We start from the raw sequence: 18883 nt of genomic DNA, 5'->3' as shown, positions 1-18883 counted from the left end.
GTTGACGGCATTACGTCAGTTATCCTGGTTGTTGCCAGCGGCAAAAAGCAGCTCCGTCCAGGAGGAGGACTGGTTTCTTTTTTCTTTGGAGAATTAAAGGGATTTGTTTTTTCTTTTTTTCCTGTCGTATTCAGAGTTGGGACGCGGAGGAATGAAAGTTTGAAGAGGCACATTACAGCTCTCCTGCTCCAGTATGAAAAGTTTGTGAAAGTGTTTAAACCGACGACTCGCTCTGAAAGTAGATGGAGGAACCAGAAGGTGAGGATTCCTTCAGGTTGTAACTTTATACCGTGGAGAGTTTACATTGTTTCCGTTTAGTATAAATGCTCTAGCCTTAAACGGTGAGCTGATATCATGTTGAAAGTTTAGAGCTTACTTTCTGTGAGCAGTTTCAGTGTAACGTCGACATATCTGAAGTTCACTCATTTTCACTCCACGGCTCAGTTTACCTATTTTAGCAGGAATTTTAGTCAACGTCTGTTTTAAGTGAAAACTGGTTGGTTTCTTGCAGGTACCGATGGTTGTTACTGTGCGGGCTGTGGAGGAACAATTCAGGACTCCTTTCACATAAAAGTCCTCCAGGACACCTGGCACAACGCCTGCTTTCAGTAAGTGTTCAGGTTTTGATTTACACGCCTGTTAGCACACTGTGTACTGTATTAAGCAACGTTTTCTCAACAAAAGTCGGATAAGTGCTTTGTTTTCATAGAAAGTAGAGGGGGTTACCGTTTGCATTGATAAAGGCAGAATTGTTTTTTTCTTTTGGTCAGCATGCCGGCTGCTTTTTCAGTTACAAACGGCCTTGTAGATACTCCTAGAAGCTTCTGTCTTGTAGCCTTAACATGGGCTTAGATGTGAGTTAACAATCCACCATTGTTTTTGCACAAAATGCACCATGTAGGATGTCATTCCTGCTGCTGTCACCGCTGACAGACCTCTGCTCTACTGGAGGACTTTGCCCACCCTCTCTGCCTCTCTGAGGTTTAATGATTGTAACACTGGAGCTGGTGGAAGGTTACTGGTTCTCACAGGTCGCTGCCCCGTAAAGGAGATAAATACACAGTAGGTGTGTGGGGCAGTGATACTTTGACTGGTGGACTGGTAGGATACAACATTCTCAGGGTTAGGAGTAACATTCATTTGTTCCAATGTGAGATATCATTTAAAACTGGTGTTACATCCAACTATTGCTGGTCAAAACAGCCATTTGAGATTTGCCTTCACAGCTGCCCAAAGAGGCTTTTTTGAATTCAAAGAGAATAAATTCAAGAGTTGCAGCACTTCTTTTGATCCCAACATAATAAAAACAGATATAATGAAGCTATAATCCTGCAGCTTGGAGCACAGCTTGTCCCAGAAGAATGAAACATTCCTTGGTTTTCTGACAGGAGTCTGACTCTGGGGGACTTCTGGGGGCATGTCCAGAAAGCCTTAAAAATAGAGCATATTTAATGCTGACTGTGTTGAAGTTTTGAGCCAATATCCTGCAGCTCTTTGTCCTTACATAACCTGGGATTTCACTCTTTCCAAACTCTTGACTCTTCAATAATACACACATTGCTCCTTGTGTCTTCATCTCGGAGGCAAAGTTAATGACACAGCTACAATACTGACCACTGATCCTTTCATACTTTAATACTTCTAATTCAGAGCAGCATCTTTGTCTAAAACATCCCTGTTACACTCTTTAACTTGCAAATATTAGATATTTTGTGTGTGTAAGGGAGGGTCGGCTGCACACGGCCCCTCTGAGGTTTGTTTTTTGGGTTTAAAAAGGGTTGATATTTACCAAACTGCATCGAGCCTGCTCTCTAATTACAGCTCAATTATAAAAATTTTAAGAGCAGATTTTTAAAGGATTAGGAGCTAAATCTTTGAACTCGTTAAGAAAATTTTGGAGCCAAAAATAAAATGTCCTTGACAATGTAGTACCCCCCCTCCTGTGGTGCCGCTATTGTCCATTGTCCCCCTGCTGCCACTCTGCCCTCCGTGTACCTCCACCTTGTATAACATTCTTACAAGCTGACGTCACTCTTGTTCCAGTAAACCTGGCACTGTTGTTGAGGCCTATAGGTAACGGCACCCTCCACTCTGCTGCCTTCTGCATTCCTAGACGGCGAATCAGAGATGTGAGTCCGCTGTCTCAGACACCGGCTGCAGACTCCTTTTATATGTCTTTTTTTCCCCAAAGACAAAGCCTGTACTTGCTGGAAGTGTCTTGAACTGCAGATAGTCTTATCTTGCTTAACCAGCATTTCATATTTGATACAAAACAGGATAGTGTGATCAAAATATGAGATTTCAAATTCATGATAAACTTGTGTGAATATAAACAGGAACAGAATCTACTGATACATCTTGAGAAACTTGATTTTAGATTAGATAGATTAGATTTTTTAATGCTTTTCTATTTGGTGCACCTTCTTACGAACCCATTCTCTTTTCTTAATTCCAATGCAGCTGATTGACAGAAAATGAATCTAAGGTGAAACTAAGAGGAAAATACATCATTTGCAATATTTAAAGATAATATTGTTATTGTTAGAATCAAGTGTTTAACCTGGTAAACATCTCCATGTGGTGTTCTTCATGTGCTACAAGACATATCAGGGACAACAGAAGCAGTCATCTCCATGGCTGGGCCTGACTGCTTTTAAACTGCAGTGTACCGAGGACAGGCTGAACAACACGTTTTAAGATTGGCAGGTTTGAGATGTCACAAACCTGAGGAGCCAATCCCGTTAATGGACGGGGTGACGCTATGCATATTATTATGTGCAACCTATCCACTTTGGCGATGCATGAGCCAGCTGTAACCGTCATCGTTATTTTTGCAAACTCGCTACTGACTACTAACGTTACTACACTAACTTCTACATTCCGAGTTAGCTAAGTTTCAACAAGTTGCCACTAAACGACGGCAGAGACATGTTTTGTTTTCGTGATGGATGGAAATTTGCACAGTGGGCGGGGCCTATGAAGATTCAGGAATTTTTAATGAGGCAGAAGGAGGAGATGCTTTGGCAGGATTTTTCCAAGGTGATCAAACATATTTTGCACTGGAGCTGGTCTTTTAAGCTTTTCAAATGTGCAGGTTTGATGCTTTTCTATAGCTGCTTTCCCACTGGTCAAAACAGCCACACACAGCTTTTTTCCTTAATGGGAAAGGCTACAATCGGCATTCAGACCTGGTTCAAATTACTCTGCAGTAGACACAAGTAATTATCGCCTCGGCTCCGATTGGCATTCATGGGAACACAAAACCCGGGCTGACGTGCTAATCTCCTACCCCTTTCCGGCGCGATGCTATGCTCCGTCGGTAACTTCTGAGACTCCTTGTCAGCTCAGCTATAAATTCCAACTGTCTCCGTCCGAGCAGTGCTTGAACATTGTTCCAAATTTGTCGGCGCCGAGTTTGATACACAGACTGAATGAGTAATAGATGCAGTAAAGATGGAACCACGGTAACATCTTCACTGTTTACTCACCCTGTTTTGGGTGCTTTTGTGACGTCGGACGGTGACGCAGCAGAAAAGAGACCGAAAGCAGGATACTCTACTGGCAATGGGAAAAGAGACAATTAGCATCTATACACGCGTCTTCCCGGGTCTGAAAAACCCGCGTCAGCATGGTTATTTCGGTGGGAAAAGGGTATAAGACATTTGATAGAGAACTGAATTTGAACTATTTCGACACACCATGTCGAGTACTTTAACTGCAGATTAAATGATAATTAAAATAGCTACAGGTGCAGCTCGAGTGCAGAAGTTCTCTGCTTTTCTTCCGCTATATTAATTCATTATTACAGTCATAACACGGTGTCCTTGTGAGAAACAACTGTCACTCTCCACTCCCTGTAAAGAGGTTATTGTGGAGTACATTGGAAACAGTCACACACCCAAAGTGAAACACTCCCTCTAAAGGGCTTCAAGGTCCCTCCTTTACTATCTCCACTCCATACTTCAACAAAGGAATTCGCTCCAGCAGGAATGTGGATTTTAAGGAAATGAGTAATGTTTACTTTGTAGTGTTTGTGCAGCCACGACCACAGCATTGTTCATTGAAGAACCACCTGAGCCCGCCTGCCCCCCATTCAACAGCACACAGAGAGGGAAGTCAGGTGTTTTTATAAGCAGCCTGACATCATTTAATCTTGATATATTACAGCAACATAATGAGTAAATATTGTAGTTTATCAGCTGATTCGGTCTAGGAATGCTTTTTGTTCAGAACAAGGCGGACAAAGTGGAAGTTTCTGATTTTCCAGCCACACCTGGACTGATAATGAATGTCATACATACCAGTTTAAATACTGCACTTTGCACAAGGAGTTCTCCCCTTATGACCGTGATGCACTGGGATGTTAAAACTGAATATGAGCAGGGTGCATGCTGGGATGCTTGGAAATCTGATGGTTTCACAACAAAAATCATGACCAAAGCAACCCAAAGGTGATTCACAGTTGAAACATACGACTCATTAAGGCCGATATAGGAGCTGCTTGGCCGAAGGCTCCTTGTCTTACTCTGTCAACTATCTGGGATGGACAATGGCATTGTGTATCGCCCCAACCATTTTAAAGAATCCGTATGGCCTTTTGCAGTTAAGAAATATACCTGTCAGTGCTGTGTAATGGCATCGTTTCTAAATGACCTCAAACGCTCTGTATGTTTGGCCTTTCTGTACTGCAATTTCTTGTTACTTTTCAGCTGACATGTGTGTCAATAATATACGTATGATAAGAAAATATCCAAGACTTATTACTTGTTTTTTTGGAATTGCACAAAGATTTAGAAATGATTTGAGTAACTCAGATTGTATTTGAACAGATTCAGAAAAAGTTTTGTGTAGTTCTGCATTAGGGTTGCCAGGTATGACATTTTCAGAGCACCATGATCACAGAAGGCTGAACAGAAGGCTTTGTCTGCTTTGATCAAAAACTTTTATCATTTCACAAAAAATTGTGGTAGATTTCAATATTGTTCCATGACACTAACACGTAGGAATTCAACACCAAAGATAAGCAAATGTGCTTGGTATGATAACCAGCAATTGTCATTCCATGGTGTGCTGTAAAATTACTCCTTCAGAGTGTGTGACATCTTCACACACACACACCACAGATCAGATTTGTGGCTTTCATTACAGTTGTGTCCCCAGCAGCGCTGCTACTATTACTCATACATCTTTACCTCATCAAACTTTCGGCTCCACTTCCCATCATCATGTCACGGCGTGATGAATCAGACCGGAGTCATTATCGCTCTGACCTCGTGTCTGCTCTTGATATTTGTTGCTTTCATCTGAGAGGAACATACTGTTTCTTTCCTCACTTATTGTTTAACAGGGATGTTTATGACGAGCAGCGCTTCCCCTTTTCTCCACTTTTCCCTCCACATTAGACACAGAAATGTGTTCTTCCCTCTATAAGACGGCTCCCTCTAAACTCATGCCAGAAAAACTTTGAAATATGTGAAACCTTTGCCAGAGTCAATAATACGCCTGGATCAGCTATACCTGCAGTGCAGAGAGCAACGTGATGCATGAGGCGCAGCGGAGGGCTGCTGCTGCTGCTGCTGCATGCACTGCAACACAAATGAGAAAAAAGTAACATTTCTGATTTTTATTCAGCTTTCAAACTTGGTTGCAAAAGTTGTAAACGGGATACTGTGTGACTATTATTAATAAGGGAACTTTAACCTTTCAGATAATCATCTACAGAGCTCTCACAGTTATGTTAGGTATGTCCGTAGCCCTGAACTACGAATAATAGGTAATCAGGAGGTATGCATAGTGTCAGTTTAAAGTTAATCATTGCAGTCAGTCATGAAAGCAACTTGTGTATTGTGTCACACCTGCCTGTTTTAAAGTCTGGAGTATAAGGGAATGTAATCCTGTTGCGCTCACATTCAATTGCAAAACATCCCAACAGCAGTGATTAGTTTGTGTTCAATCTGAGGCCTCTTTCTGCTTTGAAGGTCAGAATCACTTAAAAGCCAAAGTGAAAACTGAAAGCATTTGTGAACTCTGAAAGCAGCAGCAGCCTGAAAAACGGAATCACAGGACTGCAGACGTTTCCGTATCCTCGTCCTCTGACAGAGCTGCTCATCCTCGATTGTATTCTGGCAGTCAAAACTGCTGCTGCCACCGTTTTGCATAACCAGTGCAGCTTGTTAGAGGAACGCTCGGCCTGCAGGTGCAGTCGAGTCTGCTAGCAACTTTAGCATTCCTCGCTGTGTGAACACCTTGTCCCGAAGTCGCAGCCAGAAACCCTTAATGTGCCAACGTTCTCCTGAGATGACAGCTCGTATCGACCAGCTGTTGGAGTATTATTATGTAATAAAAAGGAATAAGTATGTTAGCCTTTTTAAGCTGTTATTTTCGTAGCAGTTGACCTTGATAATTCAGTTGTGGTTTTCACCTTTGACCTTGCAGCTAACAGGATACCTTTCTATTGTTTGCACTGAAATAGATAAGAAAATGCACAATGACAAGTTTAAGTAACTGCAAGCAAAAACTGCACAATCAGCAACCAGCTGATCCGAGGACTTTGCCCCTGTCCAGTTTTTTAGGCTCTACTGGTTGTTGTGTAACTGATAGTTAAGTTTCCCCTCAAACAACTGGGTCGTATTAAGGTGCTGGATTCTGGCTAAGTATCTGGCAGCCTTGCTCGTATTACACAGAGGCTAATAAGCAAACGCTCCTTTAATCCACCAAAAGCTTACCAGATTGTCTTTTCTCTAAAGTGTAATGACTCTTTGTGCAGTCTGTCACTACAACTGCAAACATGCAAGACCCAGCACATCTCAGGAATGAGGTATTTACTGTGCCTACTACACCTTGTTAAGAGGAAAGTACATGTCGCTGGGAACATGCCCCCAGCTAAAGTCCTCCTCTCTCGCACATCTGAAAGCTTTTTGTTCAGCAGTGTGATTTATAGTCTCTAGACAGGCTCTCTTTTATAATTCAATGCCATTCATGGTATGTAATGTATTTATGTAAGTACATGTAGGTTACCTGTTGGTTAATGGCTCAAACTTTTAACTCTTAACAAATGTTTTTTTAGTGTTTCTGTGGCTCTTAGCTCTTACCCAATACTGTAAAATTCATAATCCTCACCAATGAACACATTTCCTGATTAATAAAAACCAATTAGTGATGCTTATTTGGAATATGGGGCTTATCATTCAAGTAGGGCAAGCTTCACTTTGCATGCAAATAGCTTGTGTTAACCTGTCTGAGACAGAGAGGAGACACAGAATACCTGTTATTATCTGAGAGCAGTGGATTCGGTGCTTCATGAGGCTCTCTCAGACATCAGCCACGAAGCATACCTTCACAATTATCAACAGGTCTTTGTAATAACACGCCAGGCCCTTGGGTCTCTGCCATATCACCTTGAAGGCAATTGCTTTACAGTTGAACAGGCCCTCGCCCTAAGCTCTTGTCTTTTTCTTGTGTATTCTGTTCATCTTCCTTTTGTTCTGCGCAAATGTGACCAGGACCTGTTTTTGTGCTCTCAAGGTGCTCCGTGTGCTGCGATCACCTGACGAACTGGTACTATGAGAAGGACGGCAAGCTGTACTGTCGCAAACACTACTGGGAGAAGTTTGGAGAGCTGTGTCACGGCTGCTCTCTGCTCATGACTGGACCTGCCATGGTGAGTCTGCTGTTGTACACTTAATACCCAAAGACATTCAGGAGATGTCGTCCAAGGCGTCGGACAGAAACTTATTGAGCTAATTACATCCTAACCAAAACCTCATCAACCACTTTTAATTTAATATTAAAGGGGAAGTCTCCTGATTTTACACTCTTATAATATCTTTAGACTTTTTAGCTTGGAGTCTACATGTTTACTGCAGAACGTTTCACACTGTGGGTGTGGCATGTGAAAGACTTGGCATTTACCAGGGAGGAAGGATTAGACAAAGAAGCTATCAGAATGCATTAGGGGAAGTGTGGGATCCAGGGCTTTTGCAATCTTACCAACAAAAGACATGTTGCTTCCATCTGGCTGCAGATAGTTTTCAAGTTTCAGGACAAATAGACTAAAAGCTTTGGCCCTGCTGCCTTTTAAAAAACTTGACGTGATTTATATGGATTGTATTTATTGGTCATTGCATGCCGGACAGTAATGTGGTTACTGCTTGTTGTTCTACAAATTAACCTCTGGAGATAATGAGGATATCTTAGTCGGTTTAGGACAGGCGGTAGAGCAGTCGCCCCATGTCCAGATGCAAAGTCCGGCTGTGGGTTCTGCTCTGACTCGTGGCCCTTTGGTGCATGTCACCCCCTCTCTTTGTACAAGGTAATTAAACGTATTTTGCATTAAAAAAACATATCAGACACTATTTATTATGCAAGCAGATCATTGTATATGTCTTAAAACATGGGGGGACATTAGGGATAGACCGATTATCGGCCGGGCCGATATTCAGCATTTTGACGCATATTGGCATCGGCCTTTTTTTTAAGAAGAGTTCATTTCTTTGCAATTTTATCTAACTTTGATTTATTTACTTTATAAAACTTCAGGAAGTTATTTATTTATTTATTTAAATTTTCAGTTAACTTTATAAGAGATGCTGCTGACCCTGGGAACTCCCTGCGCTTCTTGTTTGTTTGTTTAATAAACATATGCTTAAAGGCATTTAAACAAAGTTAAGTGTTGGAGTTTGTATTATTCAAACTTTTTATGCCAATATTTTAACTTTTACTGCAAATGAATATCGGCTCCAAATATCGGTTATCGGCCTCCTTGACTACTAATAATCGGTATCTGCCCTGAAAAGATCGGTCTATCTCTAATTGTAATGACATGCCATGCTCGCATATTGCGCTGACTCTGGCTGCACATTCTCCTTCATATTAGGATTTTCTTCTGGACTGTGATTGCGTGAGCCTTCAGTCTAATAAAGCCCGACACAGGGTCACAACTATTAGACCACCGTTGCTACATATGATTGCCAAGCTTTCAAAGTCTGCCTCGCCACCATCGTATAACAACAACTGCCAACAATTTCCTCCTCTCCTTAAATAATACCAGAGAGCCCGCAGAGCGTGTCAGTGCTCTCCGTGCTCCAGTTTCTCCCCACTGCTCCAGATTAATACTAATCTGTAGGGGGGGCATTATTACATTTACAGATGAGTGATACTTTACATTGGCCGCTGTGTAACGCAGCACATGGGGCTCTAGACCTCACTGGTGAATTCCCTGTTGAGGCCCCATTATGTTCCCTCTCTGTACAGAAGTTCTCCACAGTTCACTTCCCAAGTACACAAGGGATCCAGTGGGAAGGGGAGAGAACATGAGGCGGTTTGGAGCCCATCATGTTCAGTCCTCTGTGGTGAGGTGGCTTTGGAGATATTACCCACAGTCTACCACTCATCTCATCATCTGTACTGGTGCTCTCACAAACATCCATGTAGAAAGGAATACTATGTAACATTTGAAGGAGGAAATAACACATTCTTCCCTCTACAAATTAATACACAACACAAACCTGCTTTATTCAATACTGGCAGGGATTTTGCACCTAGAGCCTCGCTTGGTCTCGCATGACTAGTGGCTCTAGTGACTCTTTTCTGCTTGTTTTTTCTGCCATGTTGTGCTATGATTATTTATTTGCCGTTATGCCATTCCTGCCATGTGTGAGAACAGTTCAGCCAAAAGTTATATAATGTTGCTCGAAAGGAAAAACCTTAAAAATACAAAGACAAGTTATATAATTTGTCTTCGCCAAGTTCCTTGATTGATACTAGACTAATTAGCCGGCATTGTTTGGTCTGACTCATGCCACTGATTAGATTTCTGACACTTCTTAAATAGGATTCAGTCAGCGTGGATTTAAAGTGACAGAGACGTAACGTCAAAAGTCATATAGCATTAGCAAACAGTTGAATCCAAACGTCAGCCATCTTTGATTTAGTGTCTGCAAGTCGAAACATGAAATCCAGAGTGGCAGCAGCTCTCGCTGGTCACAATCAGGGTCACTTGAGTAACATGGAGCCAGACCGAAGTTTTTCTTTTTGCCACCAAGCAACACACACAATGAACTCCTCTATTTAGTATTGGCATCCTGCTTCATCAGCCAGCCAAGCCAAGTGTTTTTGGCAGAGCTGATTTGGCGCCGCAGCCCCTCGGTCAGAAAGAGAATCATTGTGGGCCATCAGCAGAGGAGGGTCACGCAGAGCTGCTGCAGCTTGTTAGGCATTCAAGTCCAGACACTGTTGTTCTTGTCCTGCTTTTAATTATTTGTTGGTTTATTGATCGGTTGAAGATGGTTGCTGTATTTTAAGGCACTGTTTTTGGTCCTCCACTTTGATGTTGTTTTGCAGAGTACGTCTCTGTCTTAAACTTGTTAAACCCTGAGGCAGGTTATGACGGTGTTCGGCGGTGTTGGTCCTGCTCTTGGCTTAAAGGTAGGGGGTTGCAGACAGACTCCTGAGATGTCACAATGATTTGGCTGACATCACTCTTGATATCTTCGTAGAGGCAGGGAACCCTTTCCCAACTCTGACTCACAGGCTCAGAGCTGTGGGAAAAACACTGCATTCAACTTTAGTCGTGCTTCAATAGCAGATAACCGAACTGTGACACACGACTATACCATACCTAACTATAACTAACTACACAGTGGGTCAAAGCAGGATTTTAGTTTAGATTTTAGTTTTAGGTGGGGAAGCCATCAAACCATTTCATTCCGTCCAGTGAGAGGATTAGACTGATTGATTACAGACCCATGACAGCCACAGATATACAGACACATATGACTAAAATGCCTTTAGAATAACTTGCTCATCTTAACGTGGGGTAGACGGCAGCTGCGGTGGAATTGAGGCTGGTAGCTGGACGGGTGCCAGTTCCTTTCCTGGGCAGTGTCGAGGCGTCCTTGAGCAAGGCACCGAATCGCCCGTCTGTTCAGGGCGCATGTCCATGTGCAGCCCCCTCACTCTGACATCTCTGCCCTGTTTGTGCTTGTTTATATTTCGGGCCTTTGTGTGTAGCATGTTTGTAAAACCAGAGTGATAAAATTGGAATTCCCCTCAGGGATTAATAAAGTATGTCTTCTTCTTCTTCTCCTTCTTCTTCTTCTTCTTCTTCTTCTTCTTCACTTTAAGTATGTTAATGTCTTGTGTACTGTTTGCAAAAACTGTGTCATAAAAGTATATTTCGTTGTATAATGTTAGATGTGTTAGTTTATACTCACAACAATGCAACAGAAAAGACAGAAATGACCCTCCCCCTTTTTTTTTATTTATTGAAAAATTGCATTGTTACTAATAAAAATGTCACAAGCAACGTATACACACAGAAAAACAAGCAAGCAGAAATGGTTTGAAGGACAAGACAAGAAAAAACAAAACAAAGCCAGACCTTGAAAAAGTTTACATTTGTATAAAACCATCACATAATGTTACCATAAAGTTTAAGTGGAAATAACAGATTTTTTTTTATGTTGTGGGTAATTGGAAAATATTCTCTATGATAGTTCCTAAATCAATGCTACTGCAATCTGTGTAAAAGAAATCCTAAAGAAAAACAAGCCTGTCTCACTAACTGCACATCACTCCGATGCATGTATGAATGTCCCACTGAACTACATTTGAAATGTAGGTGTAACACTTGAAGCACATATTTGCAGTTTTCTGCTCAGGTACGTTAGAGTACCTGCTTGGTGGGTGGCAGATCTCTCAGGAGAAGTACACAGCCTCATGAAACGGGAGTGTAACACAAATTTCCGAAAGTGAAATCAGGCAGAGCTAATGAGAGAGAAAGCACATGACACACTGTGAGCTGGTTTATGGGTTCAAAAGGGAGAACGTCAGCGAGACGTGTGGCTCAGACCCGCAGAGGGAGGTGACATCATAGCAGATTCCAGACAGCGTGAGAGCAAAGCAGGTGTTACGACCGTGTCACAGCAAGGAGGAGGGCAGAAAGCAACAGGCAGCACGACACACTCATCTCTGACGAGCAAAGCGCAGCAGAACCCGACAGCAGGAGAACCGTCAGCACTTCAGTCTGCTTCGAGTTGGGGTGAATGTTTTGAAGTTCAGCCCCTTTTTGTTTGTGGTTCCAGGTGGCCGGAGAACACAAGTATCACCCCGAGTGCTTTGTGTGTCTGAGCTGCAGGGTGGTGATTGAAGACAGGGATACCTACGCCTTAGTGGAGCGATCGAAACTTTACTGGTAAGACACCTGCACATAAAGTCTCATTATATGGGCTTGTTATGTAGTGGGGAAGTAAAGGTTTTAAAGTTCTTCATACAACATTTGAATAAGAGAAGTAATTATAGTACGTCTAGTTATTGCTTGTTACAGGAACCATGTTGTTATATGGATGCATTAATTACATTTTAAAGCATAGAGGCCTGTTCCTACTCTTATATTGAATGTGTTTTATAGTTAACAGGGCCCTAAAGTTAATGTTTATTCATCTTTATTATGAGTTTGTCATTACTCCGTGACTCCTTCATTTTTGTTTCGGTTGATCTGTTACTTAACAACAAGCACATGCAGTGATTCACCCTCTGTTGTCTATTGTCCACAGTGGGAAGTGCTACAAGCAGGTGGTTCTCACGCCAATGTTGGAGAAACGCTCACACGACTCGGTCCTCGACTCGCTGCCTCACACAGTCACCCTCATCTCGATGCCCTCCGCAGCCAACGGCAAGAGAGGCCTCTCGGTCTCGGTGTTGAGGGACGGCAACGGCTCGGCCAGCGTTCAAGTCAAAGAGTAAGTGGGGCGCTGAGCTTGTCGTGCTGTTTTTGCGAGGAAAAGATTGAATAATGATTTATGTAAGACTGATTATAGGTTTGCTAAATAGCAGGGGACTGGTGTGTGTGTGTTTCTGTTAGTGTGCCACTGCAGAAAAGATGCTTATAAATAATAAGTGTGACCCAGTTCTCCTCCACCTGCAGCCCTTAAATCAGCTCATAACTTGTTTAGTGCTAATACTCACAAATACGTGTTGGTCGCTGCTGTTCCAGAGTGAGAGGGATGCTTATTAGTCCGGAGGTGCGAAATGCCATCCACGTCGGGGACAGGATTCTGGAGATCAACGGCCTTCCTGTCGGGACACTCATGGAGGAGGAGGTGGGTTCACACCACACACACACACACACACACACACATGTTTAACACTCGTGCAGTGATGTGCGATGTGAAATTCATCAAATGAAGCTAATTGATGTCACTGCTAAGTGCGAGCGCATTCCTTAACTGTAATTTGCAAAGCCATGTTCTCATTATACAACTGCACATGTGATTTTTGGCATTCCTCACATTCCCCCATCATTTATTCATTCTCCGGTTGGGAGAGGACGGTATGTGGTATGACTGCACTTAAAGGCTCATTCCCACACCCGCCCCATTGTAATCATACCTACTCTGTCATCATCATTTTCATTGTTGTGTTTCTGTTTCCTCTGTGATACATTTCAATATTATATCCCCGCTCAAAAGTTTTATTTCCTTTAACCACGTCATGCTATTAAATACCTTTTAAATTGTTAGACTGATTAATAGTTTCTTTGTTTAAATCAAGTCCTTGGTTTACCGAGCTTAAACAAATGCAGTCATATTAAACAATCCTGCTATAAACCCTCACTTTATGATGTTTCTTTAAAACGGTTGTTGATTACACTGCAGGCTTTATCGCAGGACTGTTATATTATACTACATTAGTTTTAGCAAGGTGTATGTAATAAGCAAAGTGAGTAGACAGGATTTTGCACTACAAACATATGCCTTATTTAATAAAGTGAAATAATTTGTCACCTAGCAACCAGGAGCTCCGTCAGAGCAGAGATCTTTACTTTCAGCAAAAGATCAGGATGTTTCTTCCGCCTCACAGATAGCATACCTAGATGGAATTGTTATTCTAAGACAAATACGAAAGGGTTAATTCAAATGCATATATATATAAAAAATCTGGAATTGTACAACATAATCCGAATAACTAACTAACTCTTTTCCTTTTGTTCAGGTGGATGATCTTATCCACCGCACCAGCCACACGCTGCAGCTGCTGATAGAGTACGACCCCGTCAGGCAGCGTTTGGACCGCCTCAGGCTGGGATCCCCGAGAAGCAGCCTTGGAGTCCCGGCCACCTCCCGCATGCGTCTGTCCTCGCCTTCTGACGCCGTCCTCGAGAGAACCGATGTGGTTGACGAGGGCACACTGAAAAGGAGGTCTTTGAGGTAAGTTAAAGCAGACACAAAAACATACTAGACTTGATGGATGCACATTATATGCATTACATTTTAATCCACCGTGTTCTCTTGATCGCAGGCGCAGTAACAGCATCTGTAAGTCACCTGGGCCTAATTCTCCTAAAGAGATGCCTTTCATTACACGAGACATCGGCCGATCAGAGTCCTTGAGATCCTCCAGCAGCTGCTCTCATCGCATCTTCCGGCCGTGTGACCTCCTCCACGGAGAGATCTTAGGAAAAGGCTTCTTCGGACAGGCGATCAAGGTCAGCCTTCATTGTGTATTTTACTCCTAACACTCATTCCTACCACTGTGGCTCCTCGTGCAAAAAGCCTTTGAGTAATAGATATGTTTCTTTTGCCTCACCAACAGGTGACTCATAAGGCCACAGGAGAGGTGATGGTGATGAAGGAGCTGATCCGTTGTGATGAGGAGACACAGAAGACTTTCCTGAAGGAGGTTGGTAATCTGAAGCAGAAGACAACTCTGCACCAATGTGATTTATAAACGCATGCCACGTACCTACAATGTCCTCTTTGTACCTTTCTATTTTGAGGCTTTTTCCCCAGTCTTGTGGGAAAAATTAAACCGATTGTGATTGTATTAAATGTGGGAACTGATTAGAGATTATCAGCTTACAATTATAACACAAGACTTGCCTTTAACTTTAACTCTTTCTGCTTCACGCTCAGGTCAAAGTCATGAGAAGCCTCGATCATCCCCACGTTTTGAGGTTCATCGGTGTGCTGTACAAGGACAAGAAGCTCAATCTGATAACAGAGTTTATTGAGGGAGGCACGCTGAAGGATTTCATCAGAGACACGGTGAGTTAAACTATAGCTGATACCCTCTCCCTCCCCTCTCATACAATAGAAAACAAAAAAACCTTCAGTGACCACGCAGAGAGCTGTTTGCGGTGTGGGAGGGCGCTGACCTGGAGTAAACTCTGACAGAGGGCTCTGTAGTGGGCTGGCTGGCATGTCAACCGGCCAAGACGTGGAATGAGAAAAGCTGGGGAAAGTGTTTCCAGGTGAAATCTAAAGACCTGAGCTCCCCTCCTCCTGCTGCACACATTTGTGGAGCATTTCAGTTCAACAATTGGCCCAGTGAGGACAGAGAGGATTTATTTTGTCTGTAATTATGTTTAAAGTACGAGGGGGGAGGGGGCTCGATTTTATTCAATAAGGTTTCACTTTGTTTAGTGTTACGGTTGGGTACTGTTTCCTGTCTTTACCTTGTTGCCAAATCTGTAAGTATTTACTCATGTTTTGGATTATGGCCTCTGAAGGAGCTTCTTTTCATTTCACTCTTTTCTCCTTTTCTCTCTTCTTTACTCTGGACCAACAGGAGCCGTTTCCATGGGAGCAAAGGGTGAGCTTTGCAAAGAGCATCGCTTCTGGCATGGTGAGTTGGCCTCTTGCAAAGACGTTTCCAGTAGTGAAATCTTTGGATGCTTTTTTTCAGCTGCTGAATGTGTGTAAATGTGCTCTCAGCTTACACAGACAACATGACACACACAGGACCCCTTGTGGGCATTGGGATCAACACATGAGGTGAAGCTAAGGGGCGGCAGGATTACTGGGGTGGACAATGATAAAGACAAAATATTGTAACACAAAATGTATGCTTTTTTTTCTCCCCTGGTTTTAAATGCGATAAAGTTTAACCTTAGTGAAAAGTTTTGGTTGCACTGAAATCTAAATTTAGCCATACACTCTTAAAGAAAGATTAAAGGTGGCATCAATGTAAAATACTAAAAGACTTTTCTCCCTCTGTTTCAGGCCTACCTTCACTCAATGAGCATCATTCATAGAGACCTCAATTCTCACAACTGCCTGGTTAAACTGGTAGGTGCTGCAGCATTCTACCAACTATTACACATCATGAAGTTTGAACAATGAGAATAAAGGGGTGGGAACAAACTGTACGTTTTATGAACCGAGTAAAAGTTGCCGTGGGAAAAAGAAGTTCCCAGCCCTGAGATGTTTAACACATAGTTCAGTCTATATAGTAATGTGTACAAGAGTTTTTTTAAGTTGAATAAAAATGTATTAAATTATTTAAGCAACTTCCAGTAGAGCCTGCTAGAGCATTCACAATACTCGTCACTCCTTGCCATCATAAGTTAAAAAGCACTGTTGCCCTGTACAGTAAGTCAAGTTCAAAGTGTCTTCTTCCAACAGGACAACACCGTGGTCGTTGCTGACTTTGGACTCTCCCGACTCATCGTGGAGGACAAAGTGAAGCCTCCTCCAGAAAAACCCTCCAACAAGAAGAGGGTGTTCAGACGAGTCGACCGAAAGAAGCGCTACACTGTCGTAGGAAACCCTTACTGGATGGCTCCAGAGATGCTAAATGGTGAGCTGCTCACAAGAACATTTATTGCAAACTTGATTTACAGTGGATAATTTGGGCCTTTGAGTGCATTCAGTTAATTGTTCTTGTGTTTTCAGGTAAACGCTACGATGAGAAGGTGGATATTTTCTCCTTTGGAATTGTACTTTGTGAGGTAAGAACAGCCTGAGTTTACAGCACAATGTCAAGTATTCAAAACAGAATTTCCTCACAGCTGTATCATATTAAAAACATTTATCTACAGACTTTAAATGTGATTGCATGCTGTCTGTGCTTAATAAATCATCCTGATATTTCTAGTGTGTGTTTCTATGTACATCTCACCTCCTCTGTCTCATGATCCAGATCCTTGGAAAAGTGTATGCGGACCCTGAGTGCCTCCCCAGGACTCTTGACTACGGCCTGAATGTGGGCAAGTTTGTGGAGAAGTTCCTCCCTGAAGACTGTCCTCCAGCTTTCTTTCCGCTGACTGTGGCCTGCTGTGACCTCACGCCAGACAACCGGTGAGCACCTGCTGGTAGTTTCATGTGTATAACTGCCACTTGTAATTATTCTGTTTAGTGAATACATCTAGTTTTGCACAAACAGACCTAAGTAAAGACAGATATGAGCAAAGACAAACATAGCCAGACAGATGTTAGAAGTAAAATGTGTCAATCAACAGGGCTGTTTTGCAGCATAAAAAAATGTTGTTTACAGACATTTAACTATTGAAAAAGGCATCCGAGCTAGTGCTGGCAGATACGGTGGTGGTTATGAAAAGGACCTGAGAGATGGCACCAAGCCAGTTGTTTGATCGCTGCTGAAAAAACACTTGTCTAAGATGCCACGTTGACCTGCCTGCACAGGGCCATGCCTCTGCTGCCAGATTGCTTCCTCATGTTTTCTCTCAACCTTGTCAGTCTGGTATTAACCTCAAACCCCTCTTTGTGCCCTCCCTGCCCCCCTCCTCCTCTCTCAGTCCACCTTTCCAGAAGCTGGAGGACTGGTTTGAAGCTCTGTCCCTGAACCAGGAGCTGGGGATCCCCTTACCAGCTGAACTGGATGAACTCCATCAGAGTCTGAGTCGGCTCCTGTGGCCTAAAGACAGCTCCCCATCACAGAGCACAGATCAGCCGTCAACTCCGACAGCGGCCTCTCCGGACTCTGCCAGCATGACGGATAATGGCACCTAGGACCTGGGCCTCTCTGTTGTATCACCCCTCTGAGCTGCACTAACACTGTGCATGTCTGTGTGGAAAAGAGGAAACTTGCATTGAGCCATACTAGAACTGGATAACCTGAGGAAGCTGGACCAGACAGACACATTTCAAAAAGACATTGAGGCAGCACTCAGCACACGCTGGGCTGTACTGTTTACGGTGTACAAAGACAATACATAGCTTTCTGTGGTCCCTTCGCCGACAGGAGACGATCATCTTTATAAGGTGGAAACTTGGATGTGACAGCAGTTTTGTTTTTCTGGTTCTGAAGTTGTTGTTCGCTATGTGTGGAATGCACAGATCTGTCCTTGACAATTAGAGCACTTACTTCTCCGCAGCTGCAGGGGAAACAAAGATGCTCGACAGTCTGGCTGAACGACACGTCTGAACAAACAAAGGGCCGGGTTCAAGAGAACGGGTGTGACTTCAGGCTGCAGTGGAAGGAAAACACACACTGGCCCTGGAGAGCTTCATCACTTTGAGATTTTGACACAAGATGGCGAAGGAATGTTTTTTTTTTTTGACGAGATGGTTACAAGTATGTTTCTGTACATTGTAGTCCGATGATTTTAGGCGATGTCTTAGAATGATGAGTGAACACTTTTAGGTTTTTCATGTTTACCACACAAACATTTCGTTCAAAGTTTCTCACCTGACGCAGGAAAGTGGGGCTGTTATCAGTTATTGACACAATCATGCACCACTTCACCATAAACAGTCTCTTTGTACCAGAGAGCTAGATGTTTTCTTCAGCAGTGTATATAGAAATGTACATAGTTTTCCTCTAATTGGACGTTATTTTCTAATGGGAACTCTAGATCTGTAGATTTTAGACATTTCGATGGACGTTTTTGCCTTTTTGCGTTGATCATGCGAGGTACTGACGACCAGTTGTAACCACTATTATTTATATCACTGTAGTGTTTCATAAATAAACCCTCTGAAAGTCTGACTTTTGTTGTCATTATTTAGTACATCTTGCTGAAAATGAGCTTTTCTGATGCATTTCGGGAGGTAAATAATACATATGTGTGTGTTGACTTGAGAGATAAAAGGTTTTCTTCTTGATCTTTAATACAAGAAATCAGTTTACAGTTAAATCACGC

At 42.7% G+C, this 18883-nt stretch overlaps 1 protein-coding gene across 1 annotated transcript; it reads left to right on the top strand.

Annotated features, from left to right (window-relative positions):
* The first annotated feature begins 43 nt into the window (after positions 1–43).
* On the top strand, positions 44–18729 carry limk2 (LIM domain kinase 2). The gene is made up of 16 exons (XM_069682790.1): positions 44–258; positions 512–608; positions 7525–7660; positions 12084–12193; positions 12555–12740; positions 12995–13100; positions 13993–14207; positions 14299–14485; positions 14593–14679; positions 14913–15044; positions 15568–15624; positions 16002–16067; positions 16404–16578; positions 16674–16729; positions 16921–17078; positions 17537–18729. The coding sequence occupies exons 1-16, from the start codon at positions 243–245 to the stop codon at positions 17748–17750; spliced, it is 1998 nt and encodes a 665-aa protein (XP_069538891.1). The 5' UTR covers positions 44–242; the 3' UTR covers positions 17751–18729.
* Positions 18730–18883: the final 154 nt, after the last annotated feature.

Source organism: Semicossyphus pulcher, unplaced genomic scaffold (genome assembly GCF_022749685.1).
Source record: "Semicossyphus pulcher isolate SPU_LCO1_2020_fin unplaced genomic scaffold, fSemPul1.0.p SCAF_6, whole genome shotgun sequence".
Taxonomy (NCBI): Eukaryota; Metazoa; Chordata; class Actinopteri; order Labriformes; family Labridae; genus Semicossyphus; species Semicossyphus pulcher.
This window is presented reverse-complemented; position numbering and strand designations above follow the sequence as displayed.